Genomic DNA, 22,030 nt, shown 5'->3' with positions numbered 1-22,030 from the left:
AATCAGGACCTTAGTCTATACTTTAAAATTGCATTTCCCATCCCTTTGTTCTTGCAGCAGAACCCAGACAGTAAGGTCCCAATGGTGGACAGTCCAGCTGAATTGCAGGTTGGGGGGGAGATGGGAATGCTATTTAGCATCTCTCTCAGAAGTTCCCATCAGCAGACTCCTATGTAGCCCAGCCATGGTTTATGGCTGGCCTTCTCTGACAGAACTCCTGGGATATGGATGTAGCCGTATTGCTGTCTACTCTCCCCTGGGGCTAAATCCCCTGAGTGCAGAGTCCCTCTAGATCTGAAGCGGTGGCCGAGAAGGAGTTCTGCAATTATAATTCTGAAGGGTAGTTAGTGCCATGATAGATATCTAACCTAACAAATTGAGAGAACTAGTGTCCAGCTTGAAACAACAATTTTCTGGGCTTTTTCTTATTGATTGAGCAAGATTGGCAAGTCTCATTTGATGGTATAAGGTGTTTTTTCTGTTTCCAGTTCTAAAGCTTAGTAGTTACCCAGCTATCCTTGAGTACTTCATTTTGGCAATTAAAAAATGAAAGTTAAATGATTATTGGCAAACTGCTCCTCAACAATTGGAGTCAAAACAGCAGAGGGTATTATTGGTCAATACAGTTTTGTTCTGCAGAGGTGGCCACAGACAAAATAGAACTTTTGAGGAAAATTTGGCCCTGTGCTACCCTCTTAATTTAATGGGGGTACGGAGGTCCACAGAATCTCTGGGTTCAAGCAAGCAGTGCTCCATCTGAACCTGAGCTGTCATGATGGGGTCTGGAGTCCCCATGAGCCACACACACACACAAGTTGGGAGCAACTCAAATCTACTGTTCTAAGCAAATTATGCGCAGCCCTTAGTCCTAGAAAGTTAGTAGCATGGCCCTCAATTTTGGACAGTGCTGTTATGCTACGTTTCCAGAACAAGTGTCAGGATTTGAGTTAGAAAAAAGATTGCTATCCCGTATTATTAAGGCTACGATTTAGTCATGGGTATTTTTAGTAAGAGTCATGGACAGGTCACAGGCAATAAACAAAAAGTCACGGCCCATGACCTGTCCATGACTTGTACTGTAAATACCCCGAACTAAATCTTAGGTGCTTGTGGCGGGGTGCGCTCTAGTGGATGCTGCTGCTGCTCTGGGGGGCCGCTCCAGTGGACACTGCTGCTCCTGAGGGAGGCGGGGGAGTGCCCAGGGCCCCCCCTCCGCTCCCGGACCTCTGCTCCAGGGCAGGACCTGGAGCCAGCTGCCTGGGGCTGTCTGAGCAGCAGCTGGCCCCAGGGCCACCCCAGCTGCTCAGGTTGCCATGGGGTCAACTGCATCAGTCGCTGCAGAAGTCTGGAAAGTCCCAGAATACATGATTTTTGTGACCTCTGTGAAAGACTCACAGCCTTAGTTATTGTAGAGTGACACTTGAGTCTAGTTCAAGTAGCATGATCATAGACCATACCACAATTATCTGCTGTAAACATGTCAGAAAAGATCACTTTGAGGGTGTCAAGGTTCCTCCCCCACTCTGAACTCTAGGGTACAGATGTGGGGACCTGCATGAAAAACCTCCTAAGCTTATCTTTACCAGCTTAGGTCAAAACTTCCCCAAGGTACAAAATATTACCCCCGTTATCCTTGGAATGGCCGCTACCACCACCAAACTAATACTGGTTACTGGGGAAGAGCTGTTTGGACGCGTCCTTCCCCCCAAAATACTTCCCAAAACCTTGCACCCCACTTCCTGGACAAGGTTTGGTAAAAAGCCTCACCAATTTGCCTAGGTGACTACAGACCCAGACCCTTGGATCTTAAGAACAATGAACAATCCTCCCAACACTTGCACTCCCCCTTTCCTGGGAAATGTTGGATAAAAAGCCTCACCAATTTGCATAGGTGACCACAGACCCAAACCCTTGGATCTGAGAACAATGAAAAAGCATTCAGTGTTTTACAAGAAGACTTTTAATAAAAAATAGAAGTAAATAGAAATAAAGAAATTCCCCCTGTAAAATCAGGATGGTATATATCTTACAGGGTAATTAGATTCAAAAACATAGAGAACCCCTCTAGGCAAAACCTTAAGTTACAAAAAAGATACACAGACAGAAATAGTTATTCTATTCAGCACAATTCTTTTCTCAGCCATTTAAAGAAATCATAATCTAACACATACCTAGCTAGATTACTTACTAAAAGTTCTAAGACTCCATTCCTGTTCTGTCCCCGGCCAAGACGACTACAGACAGACACAGACCCTTTGTTTCTCTCCCTCCTCCCAGCTTTTGAAAGTATCTTGTCTCCTCATTGGTCATTTTGGTCAGGTGCCAGCGAGGTTACCTTTAGCTTCTTAACCCTTTACAGGTGAGAGGAGCTTTCCCCTGGCCAGGAGGGATTTCAAAGGGGTTTACCCTTCCCTTTATTTTTATGACACGCCCCCCAAATCTCAGCTAGGGTGAAACACTGGCTGGGATTTCTTCCTGGAGCTCTAGGAAAACAGAGTTAATAAGACACATGCATCTCTAAATATACTACCAAGTACATAAAGACTAACAATATTTTCCACATCTCAAGGACGATTTTAACCAGTTGATTCTGGGAAACTTTCACGGGAGAGTGCATCAGCCACTTTGTTAGAAGCTCCTGAGATGTGTTGGATGTCGAAATCAAAATCTTGGAGAGCTAAACTCCACCGAAGAAGTTTTTTGTTAGTTTCTTTGACGGTGTGAAGCCACTTTAGTGCAGCATGGTCGGTTTGCAGGTGGAAACGCCGTCCCCAAACATATGGGCGTAGCTTTTCCAGAGCGTAGACAATGGCATAACATTCTTTTTCAGTGACTGACCAGTTGCTTTCCCTCTCAGACAGTTTTTTGCTGAGAAACACTACAGGGTGGAATTCTTGATCAGGTCCTTTCTGCATTAAAACTGCTCCCACACCACGCTCGGATGCATCTGTGGTTACTAGGAACGGTTTGTCAAAGTCTGGGGCCCTTAGTACAGGGTCAGACATGAGTGTCGCTTTAAGCTTGTTAAAGGCCTTCTGACACTTTCCGGTCCACTGAACAGCATTTGGCTGTTTCTTTTTGGTTAGGTCTGTCAGTGGGGCAGCGATTTGGCTGTAGTGCGGTACAAATCGTCTGTAATAACCGGCCAAGCCTAAGAAGGATTGAACCTGTTTCTTTGACTTTGGGACAGGCCACTTTTAGATAGCATCCACTTTGGCCTGTAGGGGGCTGATAGTTCCTTGACCCACCTGGTGTCCAAGGTAAGTCACTCTGTTTAGGCCTATTTGACACTTCTTAGCCTTAACAGTTAGTCCTGCCTCCCTTATGCGCTCAAGGACTTTTTGTAGATGTTCCAGGTGGTCTGCCCAGGAATCCGAAAATATGGCCACATCGTCAAGGTAGGCGACTGCATATTCTCCTAATCCCGCTAGGAGACCATCTACAAGTCTTTGGAAAGTGGCGGGTGCATTTCGCAGCCCGAAAGGGAGTACATTAAATTCATACAGCCCGAGATGTGTGATGAAGGCTGACCTTTCCTTGGCAGATTCATCTAGCGGTACCTGCCAGTACCCCTTGGTTAAGTCCAAGGTAGAGATGAACTGGGCCCTTCCCAGTTTCTCTAATAGTTCATCTGTGCGTGGCATGGGATAGTTGTCTGGGCGAGTTACAGCATTTAGCTTACGGTAGTCCACGCAAAAACGTATTTCCCCATCTGGTTTGGGAACTAGAACCACTGGAGATGCCCATGCACTTTCAGAGGGGCGGATTACACCCATCTGTAACATATCCTGGATCTCCCGTTCTATAGCAGTTTTAGCTTGAGGAGACACCCGGTAAGGTTGGACCCTAATTGGGTGAGCATTACCTGTGTCAATGGAGTGGTATGCCCGTTCAGTCAGTCCTGGGGTGGCTGAGAACGTTGGCGCGTAGCTAGTGCACAGCTCCTGGATCTGCTGTCGCTGCATATGCCCAAGGGTCATGGAGAGGTTCACCTCTTCCACACCACCAGCACATTTCCCTTCGTAGTAGACACCTTCAGGCCACTCAGCGTCGTCTCCTCCCTGGGCTGTAAACTGACAAACCTTTAATTCTCTGGAATAAAAGGGCTTTAGAGAATTAATATGATACACCTTAGGCTTTCGGTTGGAGGTGGGGAATGCTATGAGATAATTAACAGCTCCCAGGCGCTCCTGGACCACGAATGGCCCTTCCCACGATGCTTCCATTTTATGGGCCTGGAGCGCCTTTAAGACCATGACCGGGTCTCCTACTTTGAAGGAACGCTCTCTGGCATGTTTATCATACCAGGCTTTTTGCTCTTTTTGAGCATCCTGTAAGTTTTCTCTAGCAAGGGCTAAAGAGGTTCGGAGGGTGTTTTGTAGGTTGGTTACAAAGTCCAGAATGTTAGTTCCTGGAGAAGGTGTAAATCCCTCCCATTGCTGCTTCACCAACTGCAATGGCCCCTTAACCTCACAGCCATATACAAGTTCAAATGGGGAAAACCCTAAACTGGGATGTGGTACAGCTCTGTAGGCAAAGAGCAACTGCTGCAATACTAGGTCCCAATCATTGGAGTGCTCATTTACGAATTTACGTATCATGGCCCCCAAAGTTCCATTAAACTTCTCCACCATGCCATTTGTTTGATGATGGTAAGGAGTGGCAACCAAGTGATTTACCCCATGAGCTTCCCAAAGGTTTTTCATAGTTCCTGCCAGGAAATTAGTCCCTGCATCTGTGAGGATGTCGGAGGGCCAACCTACCCTGGCAAAAATGTCTGCTAGTGCCTGGCACACACTTTTAGCCCTGGTGTTGCTTAGAGCTACTGCTTCCGGCCATTGGGTGGCAAAATCCATGAAAGTCAGTATGTACTGCTTTCCTCTGGGTGTCTTTTTCGGAAAAGGACCCAGAATATCCACAGCTACTCGCTGAAATGGAACTTCAATGATGGGAAGTGGCTGGAGAGGAGCTTTGACCTGGTCTTGGGGTTTTCCCACTCTTTGGCACACCTCACAAGACTGGACATAGGTAGAAACATCCTTGCCCATTCCCTCCCAGTGGAATGATCCCCCCAAACGGTCTTTGGTCCTGTTCACCCCAGCATGGCCACTAGGGTGATCATGGGCTAAGCTCAAGAGCTTGGCCCGGTATTTAGTTGGAACTACCAACTGTCTCTGAGGATGCCCGTCTTCCTGGTGTCCCCCAGAAAGAGTTTCCTTGTATAAAAGTCCTCTTTCTACAACAAACCTGGATCGATTAGAAGAGCTGAGAGGCGGTGGGTTGCTCCGTGCCGCCGTCCAAGCTCTCTGGAGGCTTTCATCTGCTTCCTGTTCGGTCTGGAACTGTTCCCTTGATGCTGGAGACATCAGTTCCTCATGGGATTGTGGACCTAGGCTTGGTCCCTCTGGAAGCGATATAGGGGATGGAGCTGTTTCTGTTGACTGTGAACCGCTCTCCGCTGGTGCACTATGTTGGGATTCAGGCTCCGGCTGAGCCTCTTGTGTAGGGTTATCGGCTGCTGCCAGTTCAGGTTCGGTGGGGCCCTCTGGTGTTGAGGTTGCAAGTACTGGATTCAGTGCTGACACGGGGTCTGGTGTTGGTTGTTCGGCTGGTTCCGGTTCTGGGACTGGTTCCGTCTGGGTCTCTGGGACTGGATCCACTACTGCTGTTGCAGACATTGGCCTGGGGTCCAGGTCCATCACCTCTGACTGGGTCCTGATAGAAGTTTCCGGAACAGAGCTAGGCCTCACGGCTTGTTTAGCCTGGTTGCGGGTGACCATTCCCACCCTCTTGGCCTGCTTCACATGATTGGCCAAGTCTTCCCCCAACAGCATGGGGATGGGATAATCATCATAGACTGCAAAAGTCCACATTCCTGACCAGCCCTTGTACTGGACAGGCAACTTGGCTGTAGGCAAATTGAAAGAGTTGGACTTGAAGGGTTGAATCGTCACTTGGATCTCTGGGTTGATTAAATTGGGGTCCACTAAGGAAGCATGGATAGCTGACACTTGTGCTCCGGTGTCCCTCCACGCGGTGACCTTCTTCCCACCCACACTCACAGTTTCCCTCCCTCCGCTCCAAGGGTATCTGGGAGGTATCTGGGCCTGTGGACCTCTGGTGTGATTCCGGTGCAATGAACTGTAATCTGTTGGGGTTCTTGGGGCAGTTGGCCTTTACATGCCCCAGCTCGTTACACTTAAAACATCGTCCAGCTGACGGGTCACTGGGGCGAGGAGGGTTGCTGGAGAATGGGGTGGTGGGACGATAAGGGGTCTGGAGGGTTCTTTGGGAGGTAGGTGGGGCTTTGGGCGGCCCCCGGTAATAGGGTGTGGTCTGGGGTGGTCCCTTCTGGTCTCCGCTCCAACTGCGACCAGTTTTCTTCTTCTCTGCCACCTCCACCCATCTGGCTCCAATCTCTCCTGCCTCAATTACAGTTTTGGGTTTCCCATCTAGGATGTATCTTTCTATTTCCTCAGGAACACCCTCTAAGAATTGTTCCATTTGCATTAGGAAGGGCAAATTTACTGGAGATTCAACACTTGCTCCTGATATCCAGGCATCCCAATGTTTTACAATGTGGTAGGCATGTCGGGTAAATGACATGTCTGGTTTCCACCTTAGGGCTCTGAACCTCCGACGAGACTGCTCGGGTGTTATCCCCATTCTGACTCTCGCCTTGGATTTAAACAGTTCATACTTGTTCATGTGTTCTTTAGGCATTTCAGCTGCCACCTCAGCTAAGGGTCCACTGAGCTGCGGCCTCAGCTCTACCATGTATTGGTCAGTAGAGATGTTGTACCCAAGGCAGGCCCTTTCGAAGTTTTCTAAGAAGGCCTCAGTATCATCACCTGCCTTGTAGGTGGGGAACTTTCTGGGATGGGAAGTGGTACCTGGAGAAGGATTGCTAGGGTTTGTTGGTATATTCTGCTGGGCCTTTATCCTCTCCATCTCCTCCACATGCTTCCTCTCTTTTTCCTTCTCCTCCTCCTTCAGCCGCATGAGTTCTATCTGTCTTTCATGTTCCCTTTGTTTTTCCTCAGCCTGAAATTTGGCTAATTCCAGCTGTAGTCGAGCTGAGGATTTGGCCATTCTAACCTCTCTGTTTTTAACTAACTTTACACCCGAGGTTTAGAAATAAACAAACAAAACTTGGCTGTAAAATTTTGCTGTGCTGGAATAGAATACCTATTCTCTGATAGTGATTGTCAGCCTACAGAAAAAGACAATTCCCTTGTCTCTGCTCTGGGCCCAAATTAAAGCAAAAAACCTCCAACTACTTGGAAACCTGCTTACCCAGCCCAAAGAAGAAGAAAAATTTCTTTTCAAACCTGTGCTCCTTGTAAAACAAAAAAAAAAAATCAAAATCCTAAAAAAAACCCTGCCACTTTTGTCTCCAGGCAAATGGGTAGAGCACACACCCCCTATTTACTTTTAGGAAGAAAAGAAAAAAAGAAAAAAAAACCTATGGGTTGGAAGACTGTGAATTTCCCTGCAGGAGTTAAGTACCCTGCCTCCAGGCAAAGAAAACCTGCAATTCACAAGATAATCCCCTTTTGTCTCTGCTTGGCCACAAAGCAGAGAGAAACCAAGCTGCTTTCAGTTTCAAAGCTGCCTTCTGGACTTCCTAAAAATTCCTTTTTAAAATCTGTATTTCTAGTTCAAAAAATCTCAACTGGATCTCAAAATGATTTCAGGTTAATCCCACCACTGTGCCACCATGTCAAGGTTCCTCCCCCACTCTGAACTCTAGGGTACAGATGTGGGGACCTGCATGAAAAACCTCCTAAGCTTATCTTTACCAGCTTAGGTCAAAACTTCCCCAAGGTACAAAATATTACCCCCGTTATCCTTGGAATGGCCGCTACCACCACCAAACTAATACTGGTTACTGGGGAAGAGCTGTTTGGACGCGTCCTTCCCCCCAAAATACTTCCCAAAACCTTGCACCCCACTTCCTGGACAAGGTTTGGTAAAAAGCCTCACCAATTTGCCTAGGTGACTACAGACCCAGACCCTTGGATCTTAAGAACAATGAACAATCCTCCCAACACTTGCACTCCCCCTTTCCTGGGAAATGTTGGATAAAAAGCCTCACCAATTTGCATAGGTGACCACAGACCCAAACCCTTGGATCTGAGAACAATGAAAAAGCATTCAGTGTTTTACAAGAAGACTTTTAATAAAAAATAGAAGTAAATAGAAATAAAGAAATTCCCCCTGTAAAATCAGGATGGTATATATCTTACAGGGTAATTAGATTCAAAAACATAGAGAACCCCTCTAGGCAAAACCTTAAGTTACAAAAAAGATACACAGACAGAAATAGTTATTCTATTCAGCACAATTCTTTTCTCAGCCATTTAAAGAAATCATAATCTAACACATACCTAGCTAGATTACTTACTAAAAGTTCTAAGACTCCATTCCTGTTCTGTCCCCGGCCAAGACGACTACAGACAGACACAGACCCTTTGTTTCTCTCCCTCCTCCCAGCTTTTGAAAGTATCTTGTCTCCTCATTGGTCATTTTGGTCAGGTGCCAGCGAGGTTACCTTTAGCTTCTTAACCCTTTACAGGTGAGAGGAGCTTTCCCCTGGCCAGGAGGGATTTCAAAGGGGTTTACCCTTCCCTTTATTTTTATGACAGAGGGTGGTGGAGAATTATGGTAAAAACAGCTCAAATGGTATACTGCTAAAACTATCAGAACTCTGACGTAATGCAGATCAGATACTTGGTAATGAGTTGCAACAAAGCCTCCAGGTTGGTTTCCTGCTGCACGAAATAAGGTTTTCTGTAGCTTTCCTTCTCCTCAACCTTTGATTTTTGCATAAAATCATTTACTATGACTGTGGACAGAGGCAAATTCAGAATGTACAACTGTCCCAAGCCACTGAAAGGCATGCACCTTTGTGATAGAACAGAAGATCTCCTTTTCAGGATTCTTTAAAATAGCCTAAAACACAGTAGTAATTAACATAATCATTCAACTGTTTAAAGAGGAGAGAGATTAACAATCATGACATTCGGCAGGTCATGTTTCCTGACTGAACTCCTCATTTATGCAGGGTCACCAATGTTTCTTTACCCTTGCAGTAAGCCACTGTATGAGTTATGCAGACTGGTTTTTACAGTGATTCCTTTATAGTAGTAATGAAAGGAATCTCTATGACCACATTTAAAATTCTCAAGTCACCTGTGTGAGTGTCACAGTCAGAGCCACATAAGCTATTTGATGTCCATAGGGCAGAATTCCACAGTGAGTACACAAGAGGTTAGCAGGATGCAAGAGGAGGAGCTGCAGAAGTTGGGACAACTTGCTAAAAATATTGTACCCCATTAGCTGTTCTGCTTCAGTCAATCCTAAACCCCTTAGTGAGGAGGGTTGGGAAATCCTGACCTCAACCCAAGTATATTATTAATTAGTGCTGAGCTATGTTATTTTCGACTATCAACTCTCATGGTTAAAGCAAAGAAATGGGCATCAGGAATTCTGGGCTCTATCGCCTGTCCTACTCCTGACTTGCTGAGTAACCACGCACAAGTTACTTGTGCTCTCTAGCTAATTTTCCCTGCTGTAAAATGGGTATAATATCTACCTCAAATGGTTGTGGGTCACAATTCTTTAAGCAGTTTAGGCCTGATCCAAATGTCTGTGGAAGGACTCCCATTGAGATCAGATGAAAGATGTTGGATAATTGTCAAGTATTATATCGTATTTGGGTTTGTTTTCTTTGTATAAACTATGCCATATAGAAAATAAAAGTGTATCTTTGGGGCATAGCAGATAAGGCTTATAAAAGAAGGTTCTGGTGAGTGGGTGCCCTCCAACCGGTTCTAAAACAAAGGCTACATACTGTGCAGAGTCTAAAACTCCACTCTCTACTGACTTTATTAACAAAAAGCAATAAGAAAGTTCAGTTCAGACCTTCTCCCCTGACTTGGCTGCCTCTAGGATTTCTCTCCCCTCTTTGTAGTGCTACTCCCACCTCACTTTTATCCAGGCAAGGCAAGGAACTGCCTGCCTCAGAAAATAGGCAGAATTTACTTAACCCTTTCTGAGCAGGATCAGCCTCTGCTGAGGTTAGGTAAAGGTATAACAAAACTAAATGGCCAGAAGCTGAAGGTAGACAAATTCAGATAAGAAATAAGATGCACGTTTTTAAACAGTGCGTGCAGTTAGTTTTTGGATCAACTTACTAGGAGTGTGGTGTATTCTGTTACTTGAAATCTTTAAAAGCAAGATTTTGATGTCTTTCTAAAAGATCTGCTATAGCTCAAACAAGTTATGGGCTTGATGCAAGAATCACTTGGTGATATTCTATGCAGGAGGTCAGACTAGATAATAATAATGGTGTTTTCTCACCTTACAGTAGAATGGGCATGTTCCCAGCTAGGCCAGCACATTACACATCTGAGAACTTTATGGAAGGTCAGCATAGCAGATGCCTTACAGTACATATGAGGCAAGTTTGCAAACCTGGCATAAAATTCAGGCAGTAACTTTTCGAGCAATGAGCTGTTTAATCTCTGGTGTCCCAGAATTAAACTATGGTATGTACACAAAGAGGGCAGGGATAGACAGAGAAGATTTATTTGATTTGTTTCTTTGGATCCATCTTGCTGGCAACTTGGTTAGATGCTAAAGCTGCGGGTTGGCCTAGAACCTCCCTAGTAACTTGTCTCATTTGTTGGGCATGCAGAAAACTCAAGACTGGCTTAACGTGCCAAACGAGTATGCATCCTGGAATGAATGTGTGCATGGTTCTCAAGGTGATCGCTGGTTTCTGTTGTGCTTGCTCTGTCTAGCTGAATGGACGATTGCCTGCCAGGGTAAATAGCTACCATTTCAAATGCACTAACGCCAGCCCATCTGTAAGGGTTTGCACTAAGAATGCATAATCAGTTGCTTAGCTTCACTACGGTAACTCTTATCTTCCAGAATACTGCCAGTGGCGGGGATTTACAGGAGAATGTGTGGAGGGGGTGTTTATGGGTGGAGAGGGGGAGAGGTTTAATTGAAAGACTTCTCAATGCGCTTTTTCTTTTTAGTTCCCTCCCATAGCTATACCTTATTCGTCCTTTATGGCTTCTAAACAAAGGCAGGAAAGATTACTACTTACTCCTCTCCTTTCTCCTTTAGCCCTGGTCTACACTGGAGGGGTGGGGGGGAATCGATCTAAGTTACACAATTTCAACTTGAATAATGTAACTGAAGTCGACGTACTTAGATCGACTTACCATGATGTCTCCACTGCGGTGAGTCAACTGCTGCCGGTCCCCCATCGACTCTGCCTGTGCCTCTCGCAGCGCTAGAATACAGGAGTCGATGGGAGAGCACTCAGGGATTGATTTATCGCGTCTAGACTAGACGTGATAAATCTATCCCTGCTGGATCGATCACTACCCGCCAGATTGGCGGGCAGTGAAGACATACCCTTAGAAAGTGTAGTGAGAACAGAAGGGCATACGTGGCTTTTTCTAGGATTGTCATGTTGCCTTCTATATGAATAGCTGATTAGAAATAAAAGGATAATTACATTTTCCCCCATACCACTCGTTAGTTATCTGAAAATAACCCAAATTTATACTCCTCTTCAGGTGGCGTAGGCTTCCATAAGGATATAATATTGCTAGGCTTAATCTTTTAAATAATCCTCATGGGCTGTGAGAACCAAAACAGGTTTACCAATTGTGCCTGCCAGTGGTGCATCTTTGCCCCCCCTAGCATTGTCTGGGGAGGAAGCCAAAGATGAATCCATTTTATAACAAAACAGGAATCAGAAAAGATATGTTATCATTGGCTTGATTGGGAGGCAGACAGGACACACTATGTGGAATAAAAATTTTATTAAGATAATGTTTAAAAAAAGTGAACAATACAGAGTTTAAGCGTGGAAGTTTCTGGTTATCTAGGAATAACGTACAGATTATCAAGGGGTGCAGACTTCGGTTTAAAATTGGATGGCATAAGGAATACATAATCTGCAATATCCCCGATTTTGGGTAAAAAGGTTAACGGGTCAAAGTCCAGGCATTGAGATAGGAGGGTATGTTGTTCATATAATGGCTATGTTCAGGTGTGGAGTATAATGAGTGGATACGATGATGAGGATAGATTGACCCTCATTTGGTGAGATTTAGCGTTCAGTGAGTTTATGGTTCCAGTTCATATGGTCCAAAGGAAAAAGTCTCTTGCTCCCTTTCTCGTAGTCGATGCACGATGTTGTTCCGGCTCACGCCTCCTGGTACTGTCGGTGGCTGGTGATGTGTTTGGTGTAGATGTCCCCGGACCATCGGATGGTGTCTGAGACCATGAGGCGCCACCTGAGCCATCTACATAAGTGATATACCCACATGCCGTGGTGGGGTGATCAGGCAGGAGGCCAAGTACCTGTAGCGCTCAAAATACAGTTTTCTCACAACAGATGCATGCCCTGGATTGTATGTTTTGTATTTTTATACATTTCTGTATTAGACTTTGAGAGCAAAGAAGAAGTCTGACAGATCAGGACCAGCCATTCATTGCCCCGTAATTCAGTGAGTTAGAGTTTCTCTCAATCATGTCCATTATTCAAGTGAAAACAGTTTAATTAAAAAAAAATCAGGAAATCTCTGCACTTTTCCCACATGAATGTTTGAGCATTACTGATTTGGCCAACAAAGTAGTGACAGAGGAATTTGGGAAGATCTTAAAGACAGGGGGGCAAGAGAGGCAGTTTTCTAGATAACAGATTACACTCTGGCATCCCCCTCAATAGTCAAGAGTTCTTTTAGAATCATAGACTCATAGACTTTAAGGTCAGAAGGGACCATTATGATTGTCTAGTCTGACCTCCTGCACAACGCAGGACACAGAATCTCACCCACCCACTCCTGTAACAAACCCCTAACCTATGTCTGAGTTATTGAAGTCCTCAAATCGTGGTTTAAAGACTTCAAGGTGCAGAGAATCCTCCAGCAAGTGACCAGTGCCCCATGCTGCAGAAGAAGGTGAAAAAAACCCAGGGCCTCTGCCAATCTGCTCTGGAGGAAAATTCCTTCCCGACCCCAAATATGGCGATCAGCTAAACCCTGAGCATGCGAGCAAAACTCACCAGCCAGACACCCAGGAAAGAATTCTCTGTAGTAACTCAGATCCCATCCCATCTAACATCCCATCACAGGCCATTGGGCATATTTACTGCTAAATAGCCAAAGATCAATTAATTGCCAAAATTAGGCTATTCCATCCTACCATCCCCTCCATAAACTTATCAAGCTTAGTCTTGAAGCCAGATATGTCTTTTGCCCCCACTGCTCCTCTTGGAAGGCTGTTCCAGAACTTCACTTTTCTGTCACATAGGGAGAATCTCTCACTGCTTGGTTACAGCAGAACTCCTTTAAATAACAAAAAGGAGAGGAGATCTCACCAAAAAGAAGCTGTCACAAAGATATTCTTAAAATTATTCAGATTGACTAAACATTGCTTTTATCTGCTTACTAACACTCTAAGCTAAGTTCTACAACCTTGTATTACATTGAATTCCCTGCCATTTAGGCTTATGTGTATATTTAAAGAAAGATGGGATGTAATTCTCTATTTTATTAGAAACGTATAACAGAGGGACTTCAAAAGGACACTTCTGGTGCAAATTCTGAAGAGGCAAAATAGTTAAACTTGAAAGAAAATCAGCAGTGTGCTTCAGAACTGAATAGAGCCATGCACACAAAACTCAAGTTCATTAAATCAATTACTGTAATGATGTAGGTCTTTGCTTTGTCCTAACAAGAATACTTATTAACTGGGCTCCATCCACCCACATATTTGCAACTCATTTTCCACATGTCATTTGAAAAATTATCTTAACATGTATTTTTACTTTTGTGGTTGTTTGCTCTGAGCAGTTGTCATTCTGGATTTCAGTTCACTTGTTCTGACAGAGCAACCACAAATTCTGTTTTGCTAATTCAGATTATTTCCCCAAAGTCACCATTTGATTTTTTGGAGTGATCTGTTAGAGATTACGATAACTAATCCATTTCTACTGATCTGTTGTAGACTACCGTAATTGACTATGTGAAGCCATCAGATCTCAAAAAGGACATGAATGAGACCTTCAAGGAGAAGTTCCCTCACATCAAGTTAACCCTCAGTAAAATAAGAAGGTACTGTGCAGAATGACATGCAATTTAAGCTTGCCACAGCATGCAACTATAGTCACATTTTAGTGGAATTGTTGCCACTGACCATTAAGGAAATCACAATAATAACTGATTTTCAGAAACAATGACCTTCAAAGGCACAGAATAAATCAGACGCTTGCTTTGACTCGTGAGCGGAGTAAATAAGACAGGGAAGTCTAGAGTCTGTTTCTGGATATAGAATTCTTGCCAATTAAGTAAAAAAAAAAAAAAAAACCTAAAGGGATGGTGGATGTGAGCTGGACAGCCACTATATTCTGTGGGCCAGGATGATGACAGAAAATCTCAGAGCTCATGGTACTAAAAGCTTAGTCAGACTTTAAGGAAGGGGGATATTAGATTTTGTCTGTACCCAAATAATGCAGCGACACGGTAGGATTGGGTTAGGAAACGTTGAGATAATAGACTGTGATAGAGATGACCCAGCACTTACCATTTTAGAGATAGGGTTTCCCTTCTACTCAGCGTTGCAGGGAAGATGTAATAAGGAATTGGTGCTTATACCACTATTTCCAACACAGCAGGCTAGAATTATGATTTCACTGTCGGATGCAGCTGAAGGAGCTGCTCATTTAAGAGGGAAACACTTTCATTTGAACCTTCAAATTATTATTATTTGCTAGTCCCCAGAGCGTACTTGATGCTTTGCAGAAGTAACGAGGGAAGGAGTACCGGAATAGTTTGAAGAACTTACCAATTAAATGTGACAGGATACAAAATGTGTCAGACAGAAAAGGGGAAAGAGGAGAGAAAAGGGCAACGATTACAGTAATTTGATCACAGCTATTCAGTAAGGCATGTGTATCTTAATGGTTCTGATACATCATTTTTAGTGATTTAGTAACTTGCTTCTCATAGCTGAAATGCCAGAGTGAATATTTATTGGGGGATTTGATTTATATTAGATAATAGCACATAAAAACAGAAAGATACCAGCCATGTAAATTGCACTCCCCCACCCACCCAACTCCTGTTCGCTTGCGCATGAAAGTCCCTCACAGGAAAGTTGTTTTAAAAGAAAGCGTCTCTTGCTTTAATCTGTGCATTCTGGGTCAGCTCACACAGCATGTCTGTCTCTGTGTTCTCTTTCCTCAGCCTCAAGCGAGAGATGCGCAAACTGGCTCAAGAAGAGTGTGGTTTTGAGGAGCCCACTGTGGCCATGGCCTTTGTCTACTTTGAGAAACTTGCTCTCAAAGGGAAACTAAACAAGCAGAACAGAAAGCTTTGTGCTGGAGCGTGTGTCCTACTAGCAGCCAAAATTGGCAGTGACCTCAGAAAACATGAAGTTAAACATCTTATAGATGTAAGTATCCTTAGGCTGCTAGTGTTTTCCACAGCAGAAGTTCCCAAACTCTGGTTCTCAGAGCTGGATAACAACATGGTCTTGGCAGTCCTCATGGCTTCCAGTTGCTAAACCAGATTCAGATTTAGACAACACCTAAATACATCCTTAATATATGTTGTATGTGTGCGCGTGCGCACATGTGCAATTCTGATAGATGCGTCAGGGAAGTTACTTCATCACAAGAGGAAGGGGGTGGTCAGTGCAGTCACCAACTGGCTGGGAAGGTTAATCAATGCGACTAAATGGCTGCGAGGTCTCCACGAGACACTAAGACAACATGGTGTGCCTGATAAAGAAATTTGAGACTCCCCCAATTCTATAACTCCGGTTTCATTCAGCAAATTCAATTTTCAGGTGATAGAATGCTATTTCCATCACAGCACTTGATGCGTGAATCACCTTCTCCAGAGTTAAGTGTTCTGTCTTCTGATCCTTCCATAACTAGGTTTTAATTAAATAAGAGAGGGAAGAAAATGTTCTAAGGCTCTGATCCAGGAACTACTTAAATGCTGAGCTTGTATAACTACAGAAGAGCTGAACTAGAGGTCGAGGGCCAGATCCTTGGCTTCAGCCAAACACATGGTGCTTGACCCAAGGGAATTCAGGAGCGGGGAGGGCAGAAGTGGCTTAAACCACCTTTTATGTCAGCTTGATTGAGAACATTGAGCTGGTTTGGCAGTCCTCTTAAGTTAGAATAGCCTCAGGGCAGCTGAAAAAAAAGACTGCAGCAGCAGCTGAAGATCTGGTCCTGGGACAGCTTCCCCTCTGACGCTCTGACTGAGTGGATACTGAGCTTCCCTTTAGGCTTGGTTGTTCACTCTATCAAAGTCAACAAAAGTCTACCACAAAGTCAACAAAAAGTGAAATGGGCAGGTCAGAAGTGGAAAAAAAATCAAACCCCAAAACAGCTGACTGCATTCCACTAGTATATAAATCCAAGAGAAACAGCAGAACAGACAAATTATAGCAGAAAGTCACCTATGAAACCAGTATCTTCTCCCCTTGGGGGTAGTGCAGCTTCCATTCTTCATGGTTTGATTATTGTTGCACGTGTCACCTTGTGCCTCTGAGGTATTAAAATGCTCAAACAGATTTAGTATTAATATGGGAATAATTTTTTTTAAAATTCCTTTTTCTCCCCACAATAGTGTAGTACAACATACCGTCTCAAATCACAACAAAAACCCCACAGTCATCAGCTGAGGACCCCTCTTGTGAATAGATGTAATTAATAAAATTATCTGGCAGATGTGATTATTCTGTTAGGAAAGTCACCAACATTTGTGTCAAGCTTTTGAGAGGGAGTACATGAGAGTAGTTGTGCCTTACCTCCCTCAGAGCCTGATTTGATAGTTGTTCATGGCTCAATAGTCACTGCAAGAAAACCAGATTTAGTTTTTCTGCTAAAAGAAAGAAATGGAATGAATGAAAATGCCACTTGTGCACCATTTATGGCTTATTAAAAAAAAAACACCTGTTCAGGTGAGTTTCTTAAAGTGAATGAACTGCCCTTCTAGTAAGAAATTAGTATGATTTCTGGTAGCTGGTTGCCTACGGACTTATTTATTAAGCCTCAAATTGGACTTTTTTTTTTTTTAAACTTATCTGTGTTACAGAAACTGGAAGAGAAGTTCCGACTGAACAGGCGAGAGCTGATAGCCTTCGAATTTCCAGTGTTAGTGGCCTTGGAATTTGCTCTCCATCTGCCTGAACACGAAGTGATGCCACATTATAGACGTTTGATCCAGAATTCCTAGCACAGGCTACCCTTCCAGGAAGGGTCTTAAGACTGTTTCTATTCAGCATTATCAAGCTGTAGTTACTACTGGAAATGCAAAAATAGGACTCAATACCAAACTTCTCTCTCTCTTCAAATACACAATTTTTCCAGCAGCAAATGGGGAACACTGCATTGAATTTCCTAAGACTCTCAGACTAAATGAATTCATGTAGTGTTTACTACTCAGAGCAGGTGAGGAATGAGATGCATATTAATGAAGAACTAATAACTGATGCCAGAACTGGGGGGGAAACAAACTCTTACCACAGGGACCAAAGGAGTAAAATTAGTTACCCATATCAGTCATGCAAGAACAAAAATTAAACGACAGCCTCCATTCCCATCTGTCTTACAATCACCTGTACACTTTGCAAGCTAGTCAAGTGCATTCTTATAGTGCTCTGCTACAGACTTGCTCCGACTTACAAAATGACTTATTAACATTGTGGAAAAGCTTTTAAAAAGATATCTTCACTGTGTCAAAAAGAGTGTGCCAATTTATTTTTGTACCTGCTATTGGAAGTGCACTTTTTCCTGTGGGGTGCCTGTGTGTGTGACATTGATTTGGTTTTGGTCCACGTGGGCTGGTTTGGCTTTTTGAGAGGATATCATTTACTGATGCTGAAGACCAAGGGGACTTTCTGTGTTTACTTCTTGAAAACATAACTACTGGAAAAGTAGTAAATGGGATCATTTTTGGTCACTTGTTTTTTATCCCTGATTTTTCAACATCTTTTACCTTTCTGAAGATTACACTACAACTGCAAGAGATGAATCAGCAGCTGACCATATGTTTCAGTCTTGCATATGGTAAAGAGGAAAGCATTTAGTTTGTGATTTACATGTAATAGTTTTTAAATGTCTTGTGTTAAGCCACATGCATATTTTTAACCTTCGCACTTTTCCCACTGTGGAGATGGTTAGACTTGCACTTTGTAGTGTTGTATTTCTGTGCTCTATGTTAGAGTGCATAAGCAGCACATTTATTGTGCTACATCTTAAACAGTATTTTATAAAATCAAGAGTAGGGCTGAGCAGTATAATTGGTGTCTTAAGGCTTTGATAGGGGAGACGCCTCATGTTGGTAAATTTTAGTTTTTAAATATAGTTGACTGCAAAATTTAATTAATGGCCATTTAAATTGTTACATACGGTCCAGTACCTTTATAGACATTGCAGTACTGGAGTTTTAACAGTTTGTTTTCTGCAATTTACATGGGGTTCTGGCTGGACAACCAGAAAAGCTGGACAGAATCACTCTAGCTCTCCAGTATTATATATGCTATGCTCACATGCTGAAGGACATGTATTAAAGAATTAAATTATTTTTATATATCTATCTATAACTGATGCCCAACCTACTCCAACTGCTGATCCACTTGATCCCCATCATGCCTGAAACAAACTCCAATAAAATCAAATACTTAACCTCTGTGGTGTACAAAAATTAATCTGAAAACAAATCTCAGCTAGGAAACTCCAACTGCAGCTTTATCGCTATATGTTGGCGAGGGTTTGTTCGTGGTATGGAAATGACAAAGGAGTGGGACAAACAAAGATATAAACACACTAATCTTTGCTTTCACTTATTTTAAGCTATTTGATGTTTTCCTCAGCTATACCTGGAATCACCTCAGTCAAAGGTCCTAACAGAAATGTGAACCAGTCTTTTTTGTAGCCCTATCCCTTTAATCCTAGCGTGGCAACAAGAACAGATGCCTGAAAAGATTGCTCTGTAGAACATGGAAAGGTCGTAGAAAAAGAGTTAGGATGAATAGGAATTTTGTTGCTCCTTCTCCATTTTAAAAGAGTTACTTACAAGTATCTCAAAACTGCAATAAAACGTCCTCTCTGTAGACTGTATATAAAAACAAAAGTAATTAGATTCCAACCTGATTTGGAAAGAGGGGGAGGAGAGAGAATGAAATGGTGCCTCTAAGATGTGCTCCAGCATTGCTGAAATCCCAGCATTGCTCATTCACTGGAAAGACATGACACTAGGTTCCCCCATCAGACATGCTACTATTCCTTGATTCGGCCAGCCTGCTCCATTCTTCTAAGGAGGCAAAGAACTGAAGAACGCAAAAGGCCTGTGCAGAATTTGTTTTGTAATGATTACATTTCAATACGCTGCCTGCTTAGTCATGTAGTAGGGCCAGTGTCAGATGCACAGGTTCCCAAACCAAAACAAGGGTGTCATGTCTAAAATTAATCCTTTCAGCCTTGCCCGGGTCCCTTTAATTTAAATAATGTATGTAAATTCCAGCTTTTTTCACTAAAGAGCTTTGTTGTTAATAATGGGACTGTCTAAAAATACAAGGAAGTCTTACCTGTGTATAAAAACTTCATTTGCCTTGAGTTTGGTTTTCATATTGCTTTATAGTTTGGCTGGGAGAAAGGGTATTGTAACTGCAAAATACTGACTGAAGGATGACAGCAGTCACTAGAGATGTTACTGAATCATGTTTTCATGTCTATTGTCTTTGCTAATGCTACCTAGCCCAGCTCTACAGTTTACATAGGTTTCTGGGTGAAATCTGATTGCTGGAGACTTTCTGCTTTTATTTGGAATAATGTTCAGCTACAGTTTGGATGTTGAATAAATATTTAAAAGATAAAAATGTTGCACTGTTCACTTAGGAACATATAAAGCCATATTGATACTAAACATCAAAGCACAAAGCTTGGGTCAGTATAATTATGGTTAAGCCAAAGGATTGTATTTCCCCTTTCTCTCCCCAGGCCTGTGAAGACACAAGCTGAAGTGATAAAGGAAATCTGTACCAAACAAAAAATTATGATTGTTTGCCTTTGTCTTGTACAGAAATGACAGCCGATTCACAAAATTTTAGTTTTGATTTAAAGTGGGTCAGGAAATAATTCATTCCATATCATTCATAATATTTTGGAATTATGTAACATACACTTTACCATACAGAGGTTTAAATAAATAAAAAAGCAGGTATGTTCCCCCAGTAACAGCAAGTAAAACTATTCAGTGCTATCACTTGTGTGTTGAAGAGGGGTTTTTATTGCAGTTGTCGTTGTCTTCTTCTGGGACATAGAAAGCTACTTGCTTCTGCTGCCATTTCTGACTATATTTATGATTTGTACAAATTGTGAATTTTCTGTTCTTCTGTAACTTGCAAGAAGGAGGAAAGAAAAGCACTCGCAACTATCAAAACCTTCAAACCCATTGTCAACATAGGAACATGAACTTACGTAAGCCCTAATGTTGAGCTTCTTCTAAACAGGTGGACTTTTTTTACACTGTTGACTTCAGAGGGGCTCCAGGCTGGCACAGTGATCTGCTTGCATGGAACGTGTAGCGGGACTGTGGCCTTAATGGTGTTTAGGCCATCCTTAGCTCTTACACTAAAGTGAAAAGGTAAGGAGTTTGCAGGAAGAAAATCCAGTGTACAAAAATCCAGAAGTATGCACACCATAAACCTTTGAAAAAGGAATTTATTACTGTAATAACCGCCTGAAAGGGAGGTTAATGTATTTGTGAATAATGGAGATCATTAGTAAATGTCTGGATGGCAGAGCTGTGCTGCTGAAGAGCAAATACTGGGTTTTCAATAACAGGTGTTAGCAAAACAAGACGAAAGGGAAATAGTACACTATGAAAAATTGCCAAGTGTCAGTAGAGCAGAGAAGAAAAACTCCCAGGGGGTAGCAGTGAGAGAATCCTTCTGAAAGCAACAATCTGTCAATATTTCTGAAGCAGGAGTTATTGAAAATGAGTTTGAGATGGTTTAAATGGCTTTGAAGCTGCAAATGGGATGGTTCTAGTTCAACCAGAAGGTTAAAAAGGCTCAGACAACTCTCTCTTCGGCTGCCAGCTACTCTCTGATCTAGGCGTAGGGTTCCCAGCTCACACAGACATACTTTTATTAGCTCTCAGCTGATCTAGCACACCAAGAGTAGCAGTAGTGTAGTCGCAGTAGCATGGGGGCGGCAGCATGTGCTAGCTGCCCCGAGTACAAACCCCATGGCGAGGGGCTGATAGCAGGTGCTGCCACCGGCGTTACCGTAAGCCACTATTTTTAGCATGCTCATTCAGATGAGAGCTAGCACAAGTATGTCTGTGCAAGCAGGGAATCACACCCTTAGCTCGTAGTGTAGAGTCTAGACATAGCCTTATTTCACCTGCGTGACCCATAGTACGTCTTTTATTCCTACCCCCAGAGTCCCTAAACCCTTAAACTCTTGTGGCAAAATGGATAATGTGAAGTGAAAAATGTACCAGGCCTGACCCAAAGACTACCACTGAGTTCAATGGGCTTTGGATCTGGCCCTCTATAGACACAAGGCTGCCAGGTGTCATGCCTGTCCATAGCTCAGCTGAATTTGCACACATTCAGCTGGACTGTAGGAATGGGCTCTAACTGCATCTCATGGCCATCTGAGGCTGCTGTGGATCCTGCCTGGTTGAGCCTGCCTGACCCACACCTGGTGTGCTTGGCACAAAGGGGCAGGGCCCCAGGATGTTTCTGGGGAAAGCCCAGGCCTTGTGCTGGGTCAGGGTCAGGTACAGCCCCACCACTGAGTCAGTGTCCCAGGGATGGGGGGGGCTGCAGGATGATCTCCCACCTTTATGCAGCCTGTGCTCCTCACTGCTGCACTGGAGCCTCTGCATTTATTTATTGACAAATAAAACTTGCAGAATTTTAAAATATTGTGTGCAGAATTTTTAGTTTTTTGGTGCAGAATGCCCTC

At 43.3% G+C, this 22,030-nt stretch overlaps 1 protein-coding gene across 1 annotated transcript in view; it reads left to right on the top strand.

Annotated features, from left to right (window-relative positions):
* CABLES1 (Cdk5 and Abl enzyme substrate 1) overlaps nt 1–20,188 on the top strand; it is a 122,134-nt gene extending 101,946 nt beyond the window's left edge. Inside the window, exons 8-10 of the mRNA XM_084620440.1 lie at nt 14,041–14,147; nt 15,279–15,486; nt 17,145–20,188. Of these exons, the coding sequence (XP_084476566.1) occupies nt 14,041–14,147; nt 15,279–15,486; nt 17,145–17,285 (456 nt within the window). The 3' untranslated portion in view covers nt 17,286–20,188. The remainder of the gene's footprint in view (nt 1–14,040; nt 14,148–15,278; nt 15,487–17,144) is intronic.
* The last annotated feature ends 1,842 nt before the right edge of the window (nt 20,189–22,030 follow it).

Source organism: Lepidochelys olivacea, assembly GCF_965140295.1.
Source record: "Lepidochelys olivacea isolate rLepOli2 genome assembly, chromosome: 2".
Lineage (NCBI taxonomy): Eukaryota > Metazoa > Chordata > Testudines > Cheloniidae > Lepidochelys > Lepidochelys olivacea.
Note: the sequence above shows the minus strand (reverse complement) of the source record. Positions and strands in the feature narration are given on the sequence as shown.